This window comes from Cyrtonyx montezumae, unplaced genomic scaffold (assembly GCF_038088225.1).
Source record: "Cyrtonyx montezumae isolate F1298 unplaced genomic scaffold, pur_monq_1.0 scaffold_8, whole genome shotgun sequence".
Taxonomy (NCBI): Eukaryota; Metazoa; Chordata; class Aves; order Galliformes; family Odontophoridae; genus Cyrtonyx; species Cyrtonyx montezumae.
The window spans coordinates 54,410,995-54,433,296 of record NW_027072089.1 but is presented as its reverse complement, the minus strand read 5'-3'; the positions used below and the strand labels follow the sequence as shown (position 1 = coordinate 54,433,296).

Below are 22,302 nucleotides of genomic sequence, written 5' to 3'. Positions count from 1 at the left end.
AGCAATTCTTCTCTTGCGCATGACGACAGGAATGGTTTCTTCCATGTCAATAAATCTGCATGCAGGCAGTATGTGGCATCACTTCTGCATATTTTAGAAATTAAAATAAATGATTTCTGTCTTTTAGTAATTAAAATAAATTATTTCTGTCTTTCAGAGTTGTTAGCGTCACAATGCTGATATAAAATGATCCCTCTGTAATTAGATCGTCTTCATTCCCTCTGATGAGATCAAATCCTGAAATGTTAATTTTAGATATATTACCATATAAAACTTCAGGGCTCCTTGCATTTCTTTTCAGCTGCATGTTAAATGCATGTCTTCCAAGCTTTGTTTGCAGTAACTGGGGATTTCTGCGTAAAAATTCCCTAATGTAGGCAAGACCTGTAAGCTAAGAGCCAAACTCAAATAATTTTCTTTCCTGGAGATGTGCCTGAGACCAGAATTGATGTTATTTCACAATCAGGAAGCCAATAAAAAATCTCTCAAGGCACATCACAGTTTTCAGTATAGTTAATTTAACGAAAGACACAGTTGGTGCTGCGGGAACATGAAAACTGTCCTGTGAGACTTTAATTACTGAAGATACAAAAGAGGGAAAAAGAAAATTCACCAAAAATGTGACTTAATTTAGTCATTATCTGGTAGGCTTTGTAGTGCTGACAATGTAAGATCTTTTTGACCTTGCAAACCAGGCACTTTTAAGATGCTCTTGAAAGGCAGTGTAACTACCCAGCCTTGTTGCCATACTTAAAGCTATTCACTCACAACAGATTTTCAGGTTCAGGTGTTTATAATCCTTAATTAAAAACTGCTTCAGAAATTATGCTTGAGTAGATTTTTTATCCTTTTTCTTTTTTTCTGATTTGTACATAACATCTGCTTTGTGCCTATAACTTCATTTAATACACCTAGTCAATGCTGCGTGGTTTTGGTTTCTTTAAGGCAAGAATTGTTCTCTTCTAACTGTTCTGACTTAAGGCACACAGTTGCATTTCTTAAATCAGGAGACCCAGACAAACCCCTGAATGCTTCACAGCTTTCCATTTTTGCAGCAAGGTGCTGAAATAGCCATGCTTGGCATGTCGATAACTCCTGCATTGGGGAATTATGAGGAACAAACACAAAACCTTTAGAGAAATACATGAAGCAAGCTGTTAAATGCCTTTTCCTGGACATTTGTGTGTGAGAGCACTATAGGACAAATAAACCTGAATGTAAAAATAAGCCACTCCTGGAGGTGAGTGGCTCATCACTACAACAAAACAGCACTGAAATCTCCCAGAAGAGTTAATCATGACTTGTTCTACTGACGAGTAAGATCCCACATTCTCCTCCTCTAAACTCACTCCTGATAAGTAAGCTGAGAAATGTGACAGACTTCACCAGGAAAGTAGCTCCTGTAGCAAGTGAAAGGGCCTATTCACTTTCTTACAGTAACATACAAGGGGATAAAGGATAATTCTTTATCTGTCCCCAGAAGTACCAAATCAATCTCGTAAATAAGCAGGCCATCAATTCTTTCTCTTCAGGATTGATTCCCTTCCATTACCTGCTCGCTACTATCTCAGGCCTGAGATAAGGCCACAGCTAGGAGTGAGCCCTGGTTTTTATGGCAGAGCAAAGTTAGTACACAATCAATTAAAGTTTATTTAGTAGGAATGTTTATTAATTCCTGGAATTTTATCTTTTGGAAAAAAAAAATCATTATTTGATGCAGAATAATGTGTAAACTTTCCTGATAACCTCTTGCCAAGATAGCCGTACAAAAATCTGTGTGTTATTTTCTGTCAGAAAATTATTTGGCTGCTGTCAGTCCGATCACATTTGATTATGTCTTTCTTGTCATAATAAAAGAGTAAAAGCTCAGACACTGAGTGGTGTTGTCCTACAGTTTCATTATTGTATGTATGTTTTAAATTAAACAAAAGGACAACTAGAGGAACTTAAGAAAGTAATAATTTCTGGATCTGTAGCTCTTGATTGTTACAGAATTGTTGGTAGGGAACAAGCTGGAGAGAGACAAGCTGCCCTCCTCCCATCTGTCACATCAGGGAAAGATGCAGAGGGCTAAGCACCAGTGAAGACAAGATCCTGGCCTAAAAGCGTCCCTTTGATTAGAATCAGTACAGCTTCTGCTTGAACTTTTCCCTTTATTCTGAAGAGGAAAATAACTAATTGCTGCAAGAAGTGGATGAGAAGGACAAAGCCCTGAGCAACCCACTCTGACCTCAGAGCTGGCCCTGCTGCGAGCAAGAGTTGGACAGAAATGCCCCAGCTCCTTTCCAGCTGGCAATATCCCGTGATCCCAAATGACATTTTCCTCTTTAATACGAAAGTACTCTTCAGGCATTTATTTGAAGATATTCTATATGATAAAAATTATGTAAAGTTAACTTGGGGCAAAAAAAAATTCTGTTATATATAGTCATTTTAAGAACTTTAGTTTAAGAGCTTTCCCCTTTTAGGAAAACTAAATTTTCTTTAAATTCCAATTAAATAACTTCTGGTGACCTTCTAATGCATCTTGGATGTAAGAATCCCCTAATTTTTTCCTGCCCTTGTATAGTGGTTTCTCAAGGGAAAAGATGTTCTGGAAATTCCCTCACTGTTGTTCACAAACATGCTACAGATATTTTAATCGTAAATTATTTTCTTCTTAGTTTCTGTTTCATTTATTTTCCTCTACCATTTGTTTGGCTGGCTCTGAGATGTTTTAACTTGACTACTTCCATAAAAGCCTGTCTGTCTCTCCAGTGACTTATTGGACGTAAAAGCAGAGATTGCAGTTTTGTGGTACAGCTGAAGCTGAAATCCTGCACATATGTGAAGTGGCTCTCTGCAACATACACTCTCTTGTGCAAACACAACTGTTTGCAATGTGCAAAGCTAAACAAATGCACATGTAGAAAAGCTGCTGTGAAGAGACTGAGAAGTCTCATTTATCTGAGAGAAGCCCTGGCTGGGGCCTGCAAGACAGAGGAGAGGTGATATTGCAGGGAAAGGGACATACATGTCCTGGGAAAAGTATTTGCATATCTTGCAGCCTGGTCAGCCTTATTTGGAAACTCTGTGCCCATTTTGGTGTTTGTAACTGGTTACATATAAAGTGATGCATGGGGTAGACAAAAGCACTATGAAATGTTATATCTGCTTTCTGTAAAGATCAGCCAAACAGGTTGGATTATGAATAGAGACAAAATATTGCTGGTTCAGAAAAAGAAAAACAACCAGATAAACTGTATTTTCAGCTACCTCATGTATTTTTCATTCAGGATTAAGTGCCTGTCACTGCAGTACTGGCATTTAGTGTGAAACATCAGATAACCAGGAGGTGGTTTCAAAGCACAGACATAATTCACAGGTCTAAAACTTTATGTGATGAGGAATCACGAAGAAAATGGAGCATGAGGGGATCTGAGGCAGCGGGCATCAGTGTGCAGTCTGTTGATGTGAACTCTCTAGCTGTGAGTAGACCTCAAGCCTTCTTCTGCATGTCCTGAATTCTAAAGAAACCACAAAAGGGAAGAGAGAATGTTCAATTTCTAGGGAGGAAATGAACTTAGGAATTTTCTGTACTTCTGCAAGAAAGCAGAAAGCCTAGCTCTACTTCATCAGAAACTGCTACGTATTGTTCCCCCATGAACTATGGCCAATAGCCATAGTTCACTCTCACTGAATCAAAACAAAGAAGATTAAACCACCAAACTTCCAGATACAAATAACCCTTATCTTGGCGACCTGATATCAAAATGAAAATCTGAAAGTATCTGACTTTTCATACTTTATTTCCTTGTTTACTCCTTGAATTTGTCTAAATTTGGGTTATAATCTCATCTCTGTTGATCATTGATGGAACCCAAGGGAGCAGCATGAAGCTGTGACAGCGGAAGTTCAGGCTGGATGTCAGGAAAAGGTTCTTCACCAAGAGAGTGGTCAAACACTGGGACTGCCTTCCCAGAGTAGCGGTCATGGTACTGATCTTGCCAAGTTTAAGCAGTGTCTGGACAATGCTTTCAGCTGTGTGGTCTGATTTGTGGGTGGTCCTGTGTGGAACCAGGAATTGGACTCAAATTCACATGGGTCACTTCCAACTTGGGATATTCTATGATTCTATTTAATAGAAATGAGAAACTTGTAGAAAGGAGAACTTTACAGTTAATTTTAATTTTTGTGGGTTTAGAGCAGGGCTACTCTTTTTTTGAAGACACACGCATAAATCCATTTCAGCAGTCAAGTAATTTATCTGACATTCTCAGCTTACAAGTTTGTAGAGTCTGACAGTGATAAAAATCAGAGCATATAAAAATGTAATTCAAAATGCAAAGAGATAAAGAGGCTTGAATCACAATTTGTGAATGTAAGGCAGTGTCAGTGTCACTGTTTAATTGTGACATAACAAAATAACCACTTTCTTAAATCATGTTATGGAATTATAGATTATCCTGAGTTGGAAGGGACCCACAGGGATCACCAAGCTCAACTCCTGGCTCCATACAGGACCACCCACAAATCAAACTCTATGCCTGAGAGCACTGTCCAAATGCTCTTTGAACTCTGACAGCTTGGGGCCATGACCACGTCCTTGGGCAGCCTGTTCCATGCCCACCACACTCTGGTGAAGGAACTCTTTTCCCAGCACACAGCCTGACCCTTCCCTGATGCAGCTCCATTCCATTAAACACAACTTCATGCCACAGCTTCATGTCAGCATTGATAAAACCCAATTTTTAAAAGGTTATTTTTTTCCCAGGTTTTAAATACTGAGTTTAAAAAGTCTAGATGCATTCCCTAAATCATAACATTTGTTCCCTCTGGAGAGCTCTGGAGCTCTAAAAACAGTAACTGTAAAAATAATAATACAATAATTATTAATTATAGTATCTATTAAAATATCATTTACAGAAGTCTGAAAATAAGTTATGATAAGCCACAGTAGTTCAGGCAGTAGCCCAGAGATAGCCAGCTGTATCACAGGTCATTAAGAAGAACACAGGTGAGTACCTCAGCTGCTGAATATTACCCACAGCAGGAAATCTGGTCCCTTCCACTCCTGCAGGGAAATGTTAACAGGGCAAGTTAGAGCAGAGAGCAACAGTGAGTAGAGGAGCCAGTTCTTTGGGAAGCCTGATAGGATACTTTGAATTTACAGCGAAAAACAACCGCTAAAAATTTAGCACTGGTAGGTGAAGAAATCAGTAATGTGTGAAAACGCAACTGCTGTTGCTATTGAGTGATAACTGCTGAATATGGGTGCCCCCTCTCACAAGAAAGCAATTACTGGTATGTTTTGTCCTTTTGTTCATCATTGCTCAGTTGCAAACTGGCATCAGAAGTACCAAAAGGCTGGTAGGGCAACAGAACATCATACCTGGGATAGAAAGTCTAAATTTTTACTCTAACGTCACTTCTCTCTAACATCTGTGTTTGTGCATCTCACTTCTACTGGCTCTTCTCTGATGGATATCATTTCCTGATGTTTGTTTTATAGCTGTTCAGCACTTTTATTGCCCTACCATCTGCTCTAAGCAGTTAAAGATGCTTTTATTCTCAATTTTACTTCAGGGATGAAGAAGAGGCATCTGCCTCCAAATGTTTAAAGTCTCCCAATATACTTCTACAAATTATTTATGTGAAATAACCCATATATATTCACTATGATTTATAGACGAGTGAAGAAAAAGTGTATTGCTTACACCTTAAAATCATATGTTGAAAATTGGCATGCGTATCAATTGCTCATTTTTTTTCTAAGAGATTAATAAAGTTAGGCTTGAAATCAATGGAGTTCTTAACTTGGACATTCCATTTTAAACATGATCTCAAGTATTTTGTTAAATGAGGATCCTTAAATAACTTCTAACTGCATTTTTTTTCCAATCTGTAGTCCTAACAGTGCTAAATCTACAGAACACATTATAGCAAAGCCCTGTGTAAACACTGATTAATCTGTTTAGCACACTGGGGACTCTGAAACAGGGAAAGAGACTTCTTAAAAGCATCAGAGTGGAATTAGCGAGCCTAAGTTGAGCTTAAAACTAAGGATTTCCAGTTGTTAGGCCATGGAAATAAATCCCCTCCTGACCCATGTTTATCAAGGGATGAGGTGATGGTCCTTTTAATTTTTTCAACTGCTCCCAGTGTATGGGGCTTTTCTCCATACATTTGATAAGAGCTGTTGCTAAACACCTTGGGAAAAAACATCCTTTCCTATTGCCACAGACCTCTGTTCCAGCCTGTATTTATTAGTATTCCCCAAATGATAAGGGAAACCCAAGTGTTTATGGACATATCTGTATCAGGATGGCTGAAGGAGCTGCCTATCCCCAGTGTGGTGTGAGCTGTGGGAGTTAAAACAGATCTGCAGTCCTGGTTGCGGCTGTCAAGATACAGGAGGAAAAAGAAAAAGGCAACTCCACTCTGGAATAAACCTCTGAAAGTCTTTTTACTTACTGATGTTCTTCTCTCTAGCATGACCTCACAGCTCTGTGTTAAGCTGGCAGCTCAGCACTCCTTGGTGCCTGAGTTGTGGGGCCGAGGCCTGGGTCCAGGCCCCCCATGGTGCCCACCTTGGGTCTGGCCATGGGACTTTGTGTCTCCATAGCCACAGTTAGCCCCACCACTTATCCTGCTTCAGACTGGAAGTTACTTAAGCTGTCAGAAGAGGGTCATTGTATTTTACATCAGGCAGAAGAGAGGTTTTTGTTCAGCTGTGGCCCCAGAAACAGGCAAACTCTCTTGGCTGAAATTTTCCTGAAGGAATGTGGGGAAAAATCAGCTGAAAGCAGACGGTCATTGTGCAAAAAATAATTCCAAGTCGTTAAACAACTATAAACTGATTTTCTAGCTTTTAGAGTTGGCACTGTCACTTTGTATCATCAAACAGTAATTGCTAATACATTGCGCCTTCTGCTCTCTCTGTATGCTTTTCATTCTGTTCAAATTTCTGATACAGCGATACCATCAAATTTGAAGTGCAGGAGGTGAAACACAAAGAGAACATCCCCAGTGGCACAGTTCTCATGCAGATGCTTAATTCAGGGAGCTGGCTTGAAGTTTGGTTGCCTGAAAGATGGAAAATGCTTGGCAAACAAATGTACATTTGTGGTAGAAGTCTCTTACTGCCCACAATGCTTTGACTTAGTTATCAGTCGCTCATGAGGGAAGGTGGATTACACTGAAGAAAAGCATTACGTTGAAGTGACTGAAGCCACAGATCCCGTTTTATTACCTTTCTGTTTCAAACTAGCATTGATTTCTCCTGAGCAGCCCACAGACATTACTCCATGATCCTTTCAAGAGGCCCAGAAATTCATGGTTGCTTTCTGTGGTCAGCAGTGCCAAGGATCATGCACACAGAAGCTGCTTTTTAGGATATAGATCAAGATGGAGGAAGGTGGAGAATCAATGCCTGCCAGGTAAACCAGCTTGATTTGCCAGTGGCTTTTGGCAGATCAGAGTTGTCAAGGACATGCTCTTTAGTGATAACACCCCTGAGATAGCCATTGTCTCATCTGCAGAAACTAGTACTTAGCAAGGTCAGAGCCTGTCCAAATCAATGTCATGAACCAGGGATATTAACATTACAACTGGAAAACATCATAATGCTTCCCCATAGCTTTCTAAATGGAGCCGCCTATCCCACATGCAGCTGGTTTTGATCTGATGCTGAGGAATCTGAGAAAGGCTTTACAGACAAGAGTTGGTGTCTGAGAAGGTCTGGAGAGCCAACGGGAATACACTCATCTAAAAATGGATTGTCTTGCCAGTAGGAGTAAGTTTGTTCCTGTTTTCATACAGACATGCTCCGTGTAATTTCTGTGCCTGTAAATATCACACAGAGTTCAAAGAACTCTTCTGATATAACACTTCTATTTTTTTTTTTATTTTTCTGCAAACTCCAGAGGCAATAAAAATGAATTTTTAATAGAGGCATCAAATATATGTGCCAATTGAGCACACAGATCCACTTATGCAGTTGTCTCTATTGAGTAGAAATATCTATGGCAATATTTCTATGCTCCATTAATTAGGACAAGAAAGTAATGTACATCTGTTTAGCACTACATGCTATCAAGATACACTTCAAACCATAGCGCATTTGGTGTTACCCTTCTCAGGGAAGGACTGCATTTCCACACTGAAAATGCAATCTAAACAACTAAAATGAGAACTGAAAAGACATGAATTAAACTGCATTACGCAGTATTATGTGGATGCTGTTAGAATTATACTATCAGTAATTCTGTCTGGTTTTGTTCTCCTTGGAAAGGAAGCAAATTAAATTAAGATAATTTTAATTTTCGAACTCTTAGTGAGAATATCTACATAAAAGTGCAGAGAAATTAATCTACCTTAGAAGACTCATTTACATTCATTTTCTCGAGGGCGCCTCTAGAAACAGTACTAATTTACATGTATTTTAAATGCTTACACCTGTCATTGCTCCGCTCTTGTTATTGATCAGATATTTTTGCCCAGAGTTAACAGATGTAAATGTGCATTCACTCCATTAGCTTACTGTCATTACTGAAGCCATTGCTAGTTGGCATTTTAGGAAAGGAAGGTATGTGTATAGAAGGATGGAGACCTGGCAGGGATATATTTGATGGTTGCTTTGTATGCAGTATCAGTATGTTTTTCTTCCCCAGAAGAGACAAAAATGAAGGGTTGCTTTATATACAACATCAGCTCTTTCTCGAGTAATTGCATACGCAAAGAAACTAAGCGCAAAACACATAAGAGATTTCCCCCATAGAAAAAGCATTTCTTAGGGAGAAAACAATTTCTCAACCAGTGAGGGAAGCAAAGGTTTAGAAGAAATGAAGCTTCAGCATCCAGCATGGCAGTAAATGGCTTAGCCACTAGGCTGTCCTTTGAGATGCAAGCACAACTGCCACAATGTCACCATACCTCTTCAGGTGTTTTTTTTCCTTTTCTTTTGTTTGTTTGTTTGTTTGTTTTAAGTAACAGCATGTGGGAATTGAATTAAAGCAATCACATCAGGTGGGGTCACGAGATAAGGAGCTCAGCCCAGAAGTAGGTTTTGTGGAGGGTGACTGTAAGGTAACTTCATGATTAAGCGTATTCTTGGTTAGCTGATCCTAGACATGCCCCATGCAAGTGAGGGCAAGCTGGGGAACACTTCAGCCCTTCATTATCAGAGCTATTACTGTCTGTTTTCTGTGAAATTTCCTGTATAATCATGGATTTGGTGATGTATGATGAAAAAAAAAAGGTTGATATTGTAATTATTTTTTTTACCATGTCATGACGTATATTACTTAATTATTCTATTTCTTATCACTTTAATAGCCAGAAGCAATGAGATTTTCCTTCTGGAAAAATGCTCTTGAGTACCTGAACTGAAATGTGTCTAATAAGGATGCTAAAGAATTTCTGAAAACTGGCCCCTCTGGGTTTCTGAGGAGGGTGTTTTAAAAGCCTTGCATACCTGTTCAGGCTTCATGGAGCCTGAATTCATTAACCGACTCCTGCAGAACTCATCTGGGGCAGATGATTATTGTAGCAAAGAAAAAACACAAAATTATTCATTTCAGGCCCACAGAATTGGTGACTGACAGAATTTAGCTTAGAATCAGTGTTTCCTGAGTCCCAGCTCTGTACTCGTTACTATTTTGTGGGATGCAGAAAATATCCATATCATTACTGACAAGTCAACTGAGTTATTTCAGTGTGAAGTGCAATTCTCATGTAACTCTGTATATTACAGCACTGATTTTTTGACAGTTCCAAAAATATGCATGCTATTTCTTGTCTTTAAAATCCCAGTGAGAGCTGCAAGGAGTCACAGAGTGCTTGGCTGCAAAAAACATGACCTGAGGAACCTGAGCAGAGCACAGAGATCTGAAGGAGCAGCCCACAGCTGGCCTCCAGCAAACTAACTCTTATTTCCAGAAAAGAACTGAATGACCCTCAAGTTAGAGACAGGAAAGCTTCACCAGGGCTCCAAATTTGAATAAAACATGGGTTTTAGAAGCCATCTGATGTCTGCCATTTTGAGGGTGGTGACTATCATGGGTATTATGCCAGTGGGCATAGCAGCAAAGCCATTTATAACTCATCACAGTGATCTCAGCATGGATATATATGTGCCAGTTTCTCCTGATATCTACCCAGAGTGCAGCAATGAAACTGTATATGGCTGGGCATAGATTGGAATTAATTAATGCTCATACAGGAAGATTACACATTGTTATAGCACTGTCTGACAGCATTCAAAGGTGCACTCTGCAGAAAACATATTCATTTTACTGACACTGTGGTGCCTTCATTTTCAAGAGTATTAGCTTTTCTTTGGAAACTGCGAACTTGGTAAACACAAGGCAATTCCTCCATGAAAATTCTCAGTCACAGTACTCATATTGGTTGCAAGGCATGATGGCTAGTCTGTAGGTAAACTGGGCTGACTCTTTGTGACCTGGTTTAGAATTAGTACTTTCCAAACGGAAAATAAAAAACACAAAACATAAATTCAAATACTTTTATGATAGCATTCCATCCTAAAGGCTGGCAAATGCAAATGCAGCAGTATTTTTCCAGTCTTTATCATCATGATTAAGGATGGAGTGAGGGATTATCAATGAGAAACTGTGATCATGATTTACTTAACAGAGAAGGAAATATTAGCATTGACTGGCTCTGATCTTATGAATCAAATAACTGTAGTGCTTATATGACTTCTTTTTAATTCCTCTTCAAGTGTTTGTCACTGAGGCTCATCTGGGGCTTTTCTAGATGTCAGTGATTTGAGAATTGGGTAAGGCACTGGACTTTAGAGTTCTTTTTAAATGAATCAGCATGATGGAAGAGTTGGAGAAAGCCACAGGAGAGAAGTTATCAGCTTTAGAAACCTTGGGAATGGAAATGATAATATTTCCTCTTCAGCTTTCATTTTGCTGAGTAAAATATTGGTAAAGGAGAGAAATGTAGACATGGACTTTAAGGCATAATACTGCACAGAAAAAGAGGAATATATGGACTATATGTAGAGACTGGCAGGATTCCTGAAGAAGTGCTGAAATAGAACTTCTGTGAAAAGAAGTGGGAAGAATACAAAAAATTACCAAAGTAGAACATTTTTCATAGATGTTTTCAGGGAAAAATAGCTGTGGCTTATTGGCATTTATGCCCAAGGTGGTTGGTAGAGGGCTGCTTTCTGGTTCAAGTCCTGAGATGTCTCAGGTATTTTTCTCTGACATTTTTATCATTTTCAGTGTCACACACCTGAATACAGTAGCTTCATGGCCACACAGCTTTCTAACTATCAAGGCAAAGAGTGACTAGTGACATTCTGACAATCTGCGCTCCTCCGCTGGGGTTTGGGTTGGTATTATGGAATGTAAGATAACAGGTGGCCTCAGACAGCATACAAAACAGCAGTTCACTTCCAGCTCCCATATGGCTGTTGTAACACTAATGAAGCAAATCAGATCTCAAGAAATATAACCTCGAATTGGGTATAAAACAGCTGTAATAAGACACTGTTGTGACATTATGTTTGTTGTTGTTGTTATTATGTTTTAGAGGAAAAAAAGAACTAGGATTGAAATTGCAAAACAATCCTGTTTCCACATGAAGTGAAATTGCACTTGGATAAATGAAGGATAATAGAGTTAATTATGGTGAGTAACATGAGAAGGTGATTCATGCTAGAGAACCTAATTATGATTCAGTTAAAGAGGAATTGTAATTAAATGGAGGTTGGATAAACGTAACTCTGCAAAGGTCTCTCTGCACAGTACCAAGAGGTTTTAAGATGTGGTGGCAGAGGCATATATGTTTTGGAGCTGGAGGAGACATCAAACTGGCCAGGTGTTACTGAACTACTGCCAGGAATGGATAGATGGTGATCTTCACTGCCACACCTGTGCACTGCCTGGAGCAACACCATCTTTAGCAGTGTGCAGCAGCGAGGTCTCCAGGGTGTTTGGGTTTTAAATCCTGTTAAAATTCAGACAGATATTTGTGTGTGTAGCTGGAAAATAAGTTTGGGTTACATCTTGAGCTAACGAGTGAAAACAAGCCCTCAGATTCAGTAGGGTAAGGTTACGCACAAGTACCTTATTTCCAGCAGTGATGAACAATACTTTTCTGTAGCAGAAATGCTAAGTCACAGCCTGAAACAGTGATTGGGCACCTGGTGGGAAGGCAGGGCCATCCCAGGGAGCTCAGGTGCATGTGATGTACCTGCGTGCTTGGAAGGGATGGAGCCAGGATCCAGCTCTCCCCAGACCTCATTTAAGGATTCACAGTGGAAGTGAGGTTATCCTTCTGAAGATCTTTGTCTACCTGAGATCTTTTAAAAGTAATTAGTTCTTTCCTTTCACCTCTGTGGCTGCTGCATTTGGGCTTGTTCTCATTTGCTGTAGCCAGAGACTTTGCTACATCACTATTTTTGTGGTGCTTCTCATCCTGTTATAGCATTACATTTTCTATCCCAACTGGAATTCTGATTTCGTTTGCATGAGCTTCTTTCTACTGAATCCTAATTGAACAGTGGCTAGGTGGTCATTTTTTGATATCTTCAAGTTTTAACAAAATTAATTTCCTGGAGTTGTATTTCTTTTTGTCACAGTCTTGTATGTGCACAAACGTAGAACCCAGACTCAGAAGCTGTATGGATAATGGTGTAGCTTAATCTTACCATGAAGGATGTTGGTTGCCCATAGTATATGCACAAAGATGAGAGAGGAGATGTTAAAAGCAAGTTGTACACCTGCCCAAATAATTTTTGTTTAGTATGACATAAAATTTCTTGAAAAAAACCCCATATATCTTGGGAATTACATTTCCATTTTCTAAAGGAGAACAAGGTTTTGAGCATAGCTATTTTTACTAACTCTGCAACAATCAGAACTTTGTATGTTTAATTTCCATGAAAATGTCATTGTTTGGGCTCTGGCTTCCTGGCAGTGAGGTTTCCACAATAACATGACAGTTTCACTTCAGAAAATAACTGGCATATGCTTTAATTTTGTGCTTCCCTAGAGGAGAGAAAGGAGCTCTAAAAAAGAAACACTGAAATATTTATTACATGTAGGTGCAACCCATCATATTTGGAACAAAAAGTAAAATCAAGCCTCCCAGTTAACACTTTCCACTTAGCCAAGCCAAGAAATAACTAGTTTCTAGAAGGCTTCTATTTTAACAAGAACGTAACTTATTTTTGTAGCTAAACTGAATTATACAATTTAAATTACCTGTACCCTTGAAATCTCATGGAGATTAAACAGTCTCTCACTGATGACAGGTAACTAGGTGGAAGGAAATAAGATGTAAAGTTCCTTTTTCTTTCCCTTTGCTGAAGAGATTTTAGTGGAAAAAAGGCCCTCAAAGGCATTTCTCTGCTGAGATTGGAAATCTTTTCTTCTACATGCTTGTCCTTTGAGTTAAGAATGCTAATTATCTATAGGCTATGTAAAGATAGATTTCTTCTGCTATTTCCCTTCTATTGCCTTAATTATATCAAGCATATTGTCAGCCTTTCAGTGGTTTTCTTTAGATGTGCCTTGCCACTACAGAAATATTAGTGTACCTGCACCATTAACATGTGGTGGTGCAGAGCAAAGAATGTTTTGCAAACTTCTGCTACACAGTTGATTCTGGGACAGAACCAACATCGCTGATTACAATTATACAAATGCCAGAAGCTGATTACAGATAATAAGGATGGCAGGAGAAAATATGTCAGGCATAGGGTCACAAGTACTGTTATCGGTCTGTGAATAACTATCGCTTAACCACAGATGGTTGTGTAATTCAACCTTAGCTTCAGCTGTGTGTGACTGAATGTACCCTGAGAGGGCTGTCTTTGAAGACACATTGCCCTACTTCTCTAGTGTTCTGCTATTTATGAAGCAGAGTAATAAACAAAGATGCTTTATATATTCCTCCTCTGCAGCTTCTTTCTGTCCTGTGAGAGATGTTTTGCTTGTTACTAAATATACAGAGGGTGCCAGCATGGCTGGCAATGCACCCACCCACTTGCTTTCCTGCAACTCCACAGGATAAAGATGAGTTGTGGAAGTGTTCAATGTTATATCAATGTTATAATGTTGTGGAAGTGACAACAGCTCTGTGTAAATACAGCAGAAGAAACATTTTCTTGGTGGAGTTGGGGCCTTCCTAAACAAAAACTGGCTCGAAAGTAATGACCTGACTTGATTTTCTGGATTCTCCGGTTTCTTTTTTTCCACATTGGGTTAGATCCTTAAAAAATTGGTAGAGTGCAATGCTAAGAAGAATTGGGAAGAAACACCAGATAGTTTTATTAACTATTGCTTTCATGAAAATAACATGAGAAGGCATCAGTTGCTTTCATTATTTAGACACCTTTCCAAACTGACATTAATGTTGCCTGTAACTGTAGGTAAAAATAGTTAGTTGGAGCTACTTCTTAAAAAGTACCGCAATGATCTCTCTTACTTACAATTGGGACCCATGCTGACTTTGGTAGCTTCTGATTGTGAGTGAAGTTGTGAACTTGTTAAGTCTTGATAAGCATCCATTAATAGATAAAAGAAACCAGAAGTTTATCACTGCCAGAACTGACAGATATGGACTCAATTTGGCCAGTCTCAACTAAAAATCCCTTTGGCCTGAATGACAGAAGTCAGTTTTATTCCTCACAATGTAGAAACTCCAAAATAACATCTTGCAGTAACTGCAGACTGAGATTGGTAGCTGCTTTGCTGTATTCTGCTCTACTAAGCTCAGTTCTGCTTAATAGAAAGCAAAACTATCCATACCTAAAGTATTACATGTTAGGACTATGCAGACAAGTTTACTGAGGAGTAACAGGAGGGCAGTAAAGCATTATTAAATATCTACATACAACATTTGTAGTATTGTATAAGGAAGCACAATATGAAGTTTAGAACACTCCAAGTGTACCATTAAAAGAACCAGTTCCAAGGGCTGATAACATCAGCATGTGTTTAACGTACTGATAAGTAACTAGGGAACTGAAAAGCTCATGGCATGTAATAAAAATTCATTACCTGTGTTTAAAAGTGGTTAACTGTAGGAAGCTAAAGTGTTTTTGGATGGCACTACTTAGTAGACACAACCGGGTCTGATCATTAATACAGAAGATTATGCTTGATAACTGCCATGTGGCATTGATGAAGAAACACAAGTGATAAACTGCTTGTGATCCGTGCTTTTGACTTGGGGTAAAACCACATTAATATAATTCCTCAAAGACATAGATTAGTGATGTTAATGGAAAAACTGTTGGCAGTGCTAAGCAGCTACATCACTTCCATTACACAGTGGAGCAGAGTGACAGACCTTAAAGGAGCAGATAGTACAGATGCTGTTTATTTACAATACTGAAGTCTGTGTTTAGTCATCTGCCATGGACATAGGCCTCCACAATTTATATTCTTAAGATGCGTTTGAGCTAGAGCTCCCTTGAATCACTAACACACATTCTTATTTTAAATAGTTACCTACTAAGGCACCCAGAATGAAAACAGTCAGTTTGTCTACATGTAAAATATCACTTTCTTTATTGTAGAGCTAGTAAGAAATCCAAGCAAAGGAAGACAAATTCCCCACCTAACCCTCAGTTTTTAGGTGCAGAAATACTGTCCAGCATTAAACAGTGTATTAAGAGACATTTTCCTATGTTGTAAGTATTTCCCTAAGAAATGGCTGCACTGTTTTTCATTGGTTTCTTCTTGAATGCTGGATCTGTTGTTATGAAAAGTCTTTAATGGAGCCCCTGAGAGGTTACTTCCTGTAACAAAACCCCAAAGCTGCATAGATATAAAGCCCCAAAGATATAATTGAGAACACTAAACAATTCAAGTGTTGACTGGCTACACCGGTATCATTAAATACTCAGTAAGATGAGGCAGGAACTTTGCTTGTTGGCTATCTGTTGTCTTCTACAACAATAGTTCTTCTAGGGTAGGTGTCAACGTCCACAAATATGTAACGGACATCAAATCTTCCTCTCTCAGGATTCTGTAATGAAGAAAAAAGGAGTTTTTTCTCTTTGGTAGTTTAAATCTAAGATAAGCCTTGTCAGCTGTATCAAGCAATTGTACATACCTCTTTCACTTCCACATGGACTGTTCCCTGCTTTCCTGGTTCAGAGCCCTCAATATAGAACTTCAAACGCATATGTTTCAGTCCATCCTTCATGTATTCAATGTGACTAAAAATAGCAAAACAAATAAAAAAACAACCCACCCAGCAAGAATAGGTAGTTAAACTTGAAATTTCAACTTTCAATTTAGAGGAGCTGTTTTAATATTTTCTGAGAAAGTACATTCCCCTGGAGCCCTTATGCGACCATGGGTTCCTTCTTGACTCGTCTTCCCAAGCTTTACTGTGGGCAATAAAGAGTAGTGGAAAGTGAGAAGAGAGAACTATTTAGCAGCTGATGATTAACAGATGAGGTACTTAAATGTTTTCACTGCAACCTTCCCCACAAAATTCAACAGCACTAAAATGGCTGAAGGTTCTTTAATTTCTTTGTATTTGTTCTAAAGAACCCTCAGATTCAGAATCTGATGTATAGGAAACAAACACTCATAACACCAGGGCTACCAGGTGGGTTTTTAAGGCACTTTTAATTTTCCAAGCCAAAACACATAATGAATGCTGTCAACTTTAGATTTGTTAAACCACATCAAGTTTCCTATATGGTTCAACTTTTTTTTTTTTTTTTTTTGGGAAAAATGTTCTTCTGTGGTTGTTGTTAAATACACAGCAGAGACGTGGCCTCAAGTAACAGAAAGTAATATAAGCAATGGTCACTCAGTTGTTGCGTGTCAGCTCAGTACAACTACAGTGGTAACTACAACCTGCACAGCTAGATGCAGCCTAGCTTTAAACTAACGCGTTCAGATTCCTAAAACTTACTACTGTGCAGAAATTATTTATTATTATTATTTATTTATTAGGAAGAAAAACTTCATTTTTTTGGCGAACAACCTCATTCTATTCAAGGACTTCAGGCTGTAGACTTCAGTCTCACCTCTGCTCCCCAGTTGCATGCCTGTGCCTCTACACTACACTCTTCAGCTCATCCTACTTGTCTTTTTGTAGGGAGCTGCTCTATGTTTACCACACTGACCACCATCTGATCTGAGGAACAAGAATGGGCATTTTATATTCTATCTGCACTGTGTTTAGGAGTGTGAGCCACACAAGACGTACAGCAAAAGATCTCAAAGTAAAAACAAGGAGTATGTCACACAGTTCAGTAGCCAAGCTCTAGCTTTTTATGTTGTGATCCAGAATATCTTTGCTGTATTATCTGTACAAAGTAAACACCAAATGGCACCTGACAAACTGTCGTCTTCCTCTTCGCGTTGCTTCCCCATAACCTTTAATGGGTTCACCAAAAACACTAATTACCTACAACAGAAAAGAGGTTTGAGTTGTCAGAAGCTATCACATTCAAACTGATCTTTTAGCAGCAGCTCATATGCCTTCTGTGAATATATCTTTCAAAAAAACACCCCTTGTGAGCAAGGGTTTATGAAAGAAAACACTGTGTGGAAAAATTGCTCTATTCCAGTGATTTCTTTACAATTGCTTATAAAATGTCTACAATAAATCCTAGCAATACATCCTATTTGTATCTTCCTCTGACATCAAGACATTCTAATCTCTTTTCTCACTGTGTATTTTATACTTTACTGACATTTTATGTGAAAAGGAGGAAAAAAAACATGACATAATTGCTCATGTCTCTTTCAAGAGATATTTGACTGTTTAAATCCTAAAATGCAATTTAGTTCCCCTTCATCTTATTTAAAAAACACTCCTGCTTAAGAAATGCAAGCTTTTTCTTTTTTCAAATCTAAAAGCTGTACCAAATTATCCTAGCTTTAAACATAATGTTGTTTAGAGGAAGGGTAGTTTTATAAGCACTAGAGCAAAGCTTTAATTCTGCACACTTGTTTTAAAGCAGTCTTTTTTAATGTGTTTTTTTTTAATTTTTCCTAGTAACAACTTGTCACTTCAATTTAGGTTAACCTTGGTAGCATACGTGGCAACTTTTTTGACAAGTATTTTATTTTGTCTGAGGTGTCTTTTGGAGACTAGTTTTGGACTGTTTTTTGTTTATATGTATACCTACATTACGTGATTGATCAGATATCTGTTCCCTTTCTCCTTTCCTGTTAACCACAACAAAGTTAACCTTGTTTAAAATGAAGAGATTAAATCTGTGGTTATTAATGCGGTGCTTCATATGACAACAGAATCCTTCTGAAGTGTCACAGCAGAATAACTACATTGAGAGAAAAGTCATCAATTCAAATCTATAAACTGTAAGTGGAACTAGGTGCCTCCCTGATCAGCAGATCTGCAAATACCTCTGTAAGCAGATGCTCTGTCATGGCAGACACTGTAATTACATCTGTTGTTGTACTGCAGTACACTCCCTTGTCTTCTGGCAGATTAATTCATTCAGGCTCAGTGCCTGTACTAACTTCACTTATTGTAGGTCTGGCTTTGGAGCTGACCCAACTCTGGGAGATCTTGTTGACAATTACTAAGTACCGTGGTGGTGATCCCGCAGGTTATGCTTGAGAGATTTCTGGTGCAAACTTGTGACATGAAGAAAGGCAGTGAGTTTTAAAACCAACCTGAGTATGAGATCTGCATTTCTCTAAGGCGTCTCCATAGATCTTACTTGGACTGGAAGAAGAGAATAGCTCTTTAAAAATCACATAGAATAAACCACCTGTAACAGAAGCAAAAACAATTGGAGTAAGAACTAGACAGAATTCATGAAGAGTATCTTCTGATAAGGAATAAAATTTTTATAATAACCTGTAACACCAATTCCAACAAGCACCACAATCAAATAGGTGAAGTCTCTTCCAGCTTCTTTCACTGAAATAAGACACAAAACAATGTGGAAGTTAACAGGATAGAAAGTGAAAACATGTATACTATTATAACATAAAGACCCTTCTGTTAGCCTACAGTTCAAATAACATGTTGGCAGAAATAAAAAGCCCAACCACAGCTTCCATCACTAAGAGGTCACGGACTGCCTTGTGTTCTCAAGGACATGTTTATATCTGTAGATTGAATGTTTTTAATTTTCCTGAATAATAATAAGGAGCGCATTAGACTGAAGTATGATTTCATTTATTGAGACCATCACCTGCAACTTACAATGTAATTTGATCTGAAAAGCCTGATGAAAAGACTGCTCACGTGACAAAGCATGCCTTTTAGCAAAGTGCAAATCAGCAAGGGAACACATTAGAAGACATTCTTCTTGCAATGTTCCCGTCAGTTAAGGATATTTCCCACAATTATTTTTCTAATTTTGAATTTTGTAGGCTGTGTAGTAACAACTACTGAAATGAATGAAAAGAACCAAAATGACAGCTGTTATAAAGACATCAGTCAGACAGAGCACGCTGCCAATTTCCTGGAAGCAAACTTGGTTAAACAGCACCAAAACGGGCTGTGTGTGATGGGTTTTCCCGTTCAAAAGGGAACTGAGAGGTTACTAGAAGTGACCCCTCGTGTGGATGCAACTGAAGCACTACATCAGCCAGTCGGTTGGAAGAAGCCACAACACTCCTGCTCTGCTTGTGCAACGCGTACACCAAAAAGCACGAAAGTGTGTAAGAAAGATGCGCTGGCGTTTGGAAGTCGCGGTTCCTGCAGTTTCTGAGCGCTGGGTACGCATCGGGGCTCTGCAACTTTAACCATGTGCTCCGTGTCATCCTCTTTAAGCTCACCAGCGATCTCAAGCCTCACCTTTCTCTACAGCGGACAGAAGCGTTTCTTCTTTCTCATCTCTCCGCACCGACACGTGCTTGCCGTCCCCGCCGGCCTTCCCGGCGCTCAGCCCACCCGCCCGCGTGCAGATGGCGGCCCCGGGCCGGAGCCCGGCGGGGCTTAGGGTCCCGTTCCCGCCGCGGGCCGGCGGCAGCCACCTGAAGCACGGCCCCGCCAGCATCCACCGCCCCAGCGGGGCCCGCAGCCGCCCGCCGCCCCACACCAGGGAGGCGGGGAGCATGCTGAGCGCACACGGAGCCGAGGGAGGGAAGGGCTCCCGGCTCTCAGCAGCTCCCGCCGCCCTTCGTTCGCCGACAGCCGCGCCCCGCCATCTTTGTTGCGGAAATCTCTCGGGCTTCGAGGGAAGAGTGCATCCTCTGCGCCTGGGAGCTGTAGTTCAACTTACATCCCTCCCCATCCCGCCGCAGGAGGCGGCCGCCGGGAAGGAACTACAGAGCCCGTCGTGCCCAGCGCCATGCCCGCCTTGGGGCGGAGCGCGACGCTACGCCTCCACGGTGTGCACCCCGTGCCGTGGGCGGGGTTGCCCCGCACCAGCTCAGCTGTCCGCGGCCACGTCCTGCACTCTGTTCACAGTCCTCCCCTGGATCTGCTCCGTCCCCTTCCCCCGCCAGGAGTCCCACGCCCATCTCCCACTCGGGGCACGGCTCCCCGTAGCCCGCCCCACTCCAGGCCGTTGCCATGGCGTTGTCCCGCGGCCGGGTCCTGCGGCGCTGCGGCCGAGGTGTAGCTCCTGCCCCGGCCGGGCTCCGGCCGCCGTGCTCCCTCTGCCCGGTTGCCGCTCCTCGGGCAGGCCGGGCCGCGGGGCTCAGGTAACGGCTTCCCTGCTCCATACCTTTCAAGAAGACTTTGGAGTCCTTAGATGAGGGGCGAAGCAGGAGTCAGAGCATTGGTGTTGTGGGTGTATATCTACAGTTACACTGCTACGTTTGGTGAAGCAGAAAGGTGTTGATATTCTGAAGTAGGTTTGTTCTTCAGCCGGCTTCAAAACAATAGGGCAGCGTTCACGTTGCAAGTACTACAGGGTATATGAGTGAAAATGCTGATAAAAAAGCGGACTCCTGCAAATTGAAAGCTAACAGAACAGCAGTTGAGGTTGTTGTGCCTCTAGGGTAGAGCGTCTCCATCGGTAGAGAAGGAGTTTGGCTGCTGTTGAACAGGACTTGGCTCTAAATCCTTTTAACGGCTCTTGAATGGTGCAGTTTGTTGCAAACTCATTCACACTGGTACTTTGTCTCATTTTCTAAGTGTACTTGGTAATAATAAGGCATGTCTGTAAAGCATTTACTTGACCTTCAGGGTGTATTTGACATCTGTTTACTGTTCTGTTGCTATTAGTGTTGCTTATCTACTAGAGTTTGACATCCAAACTGAAATATGTTTGTTTCTGTGTTATTTTTTTAACAATTCATGGTAAAACTCAGGGACTTTTTATTTGTCACGGTTGGCAGTGTAGGCTAGAGCTGTTCTTTTTTTTTTTTTTTTTTTATTGAGCGTGAACTAATTTTAAATCAAGCACAGTGTGCATTAAATGTATGTGGTAACCATGTGCTTCAAAACTAGATTATTTTGCTTTTCCAGCATTAATAGGTGGTGCTATAACATACACAGTTGGGCTGACCACGTGTTGGAAAGCCAGCTGGCAATACAAACCATGGTGCTGTAATAGAATGAATGGGCAGCCGTGCCTGCTCTGTGGAATCACACTGAATCAGTGGGTATTGAGCATAAAGACTTGATTAAAATGAAACTCCTTCCAAAAATGTGCAAGTGGTTTGAAGATACTCAGATTGAGACTTAACAAAGTTCATTCTACCAGAGAACTAGAAGAAGTGTGTCGCCAATTTGTTTGTAAGGTTTTGTGTTAGGTGTACACAAAGTTGCTTTATTAAAATAATTTCTGTCCAAATTATTTTGTATTACTGAGCCATAAAAACATACCTTCCTTTGAACTATCACCTGCAGAGTTGCTAGTATTTTAGGAGGCAAAAACATGAAATGAGAACGCAGTTTTGTTTCAAATATGGTTCTGATGTAACGTCAAGGGAATTCTTTTTTTTTTTTTGAGCCTTGACAGTTTTTAGAAAATCTCAAAGTATTGTTCTATTTGATATCATTTAATAGCTTAGCAAAGCTCAGAAATGTCTGTGGATTTAGTGTAGGGGTCTGCCTGGAGCTTGATTTTGGTGCCAACAGTGACGTAGCTGCCTAATAAATAACTACTGAATCCAAATGCATTTGATGGAGTGGCACAATCCATTCCTATCTGACTGCTATGAGGCATTAATGAGAGGAGAGAGACCTATGAGTTTAAATCTGCCATCTTCATAATGTCAGGGATTTTAACTTGGTGATAGTCGTTCAAATTTGTGAATTGATACTCATGAGTTACCATGTGATGTATTCCCTTTGTCTTGCCTCAGCTGTGCCCTATATGCATATTTCACATAATCACAGAATTGTAAGGGTTGGAAGGGACCTCTAGAGGTGACC

General features: G+C 40.1%; 1 protein-coding gene across 1 annotated transcript; it reads right to left on the bottom strand.

Moving 5' to 3' along the window:
- Positions 1 to 15,507: 15,507 nt before the first annotated feature.
- Positions 15,508 to 20,165, bottom strand: TIMM21 (translocase of inner mitochondrial membrane 21). The gene is made up of 6 exons (XM_065752174.1): positions 19,771 to 20,165; positions 18,823 to 18,885; positions 18,636 to 18,733; positions 17,324 to 17,397; positions 16,084 to 16,189; positions 15,508 to 15,996 (listed from the first exon to the last, which is right to left on the bottom strand). Exons 1-6 carry the CDS (start codon positions 20,030 to 20,032, stop codon positions 15,904 to 15,906), a joined length of 696 nt encoding a protein of 231 aa, XP_065608246.1. The 5' UTR covers positions 20,033 to 20,165; the 3' UTR covers positions 15,508 to 15,903.
- Between the last annotated feature and the right edge of the window lie 2,137 nt (positions 20,166 to 22,302).

Bases quoted from the DNA above. Each gene is read 5' to 3' on its own strand.
- TIMM21 (XM_065752174.1), bottom strand. From the start codon at position 20,032: ATGCTCCCCGCCTCCCTGGTGTGGGGCGGCGGGCGGCTGCGGGCCCCG. The intron at 18,734-18,822 runs GTTATTATAAAA...CTTCTGTTACAG, and splicing joins TGTTGGAATTGGTGTTACAG to GTGGTTTATTCTATGTGATT. The intron at 16,190-17,323 runs GTGCCATTTGGT...TGCTATTTTTAG, and splicing joins GGAAGACGACAGTTTGTCAG to TCACATTGAATACATGAAGG.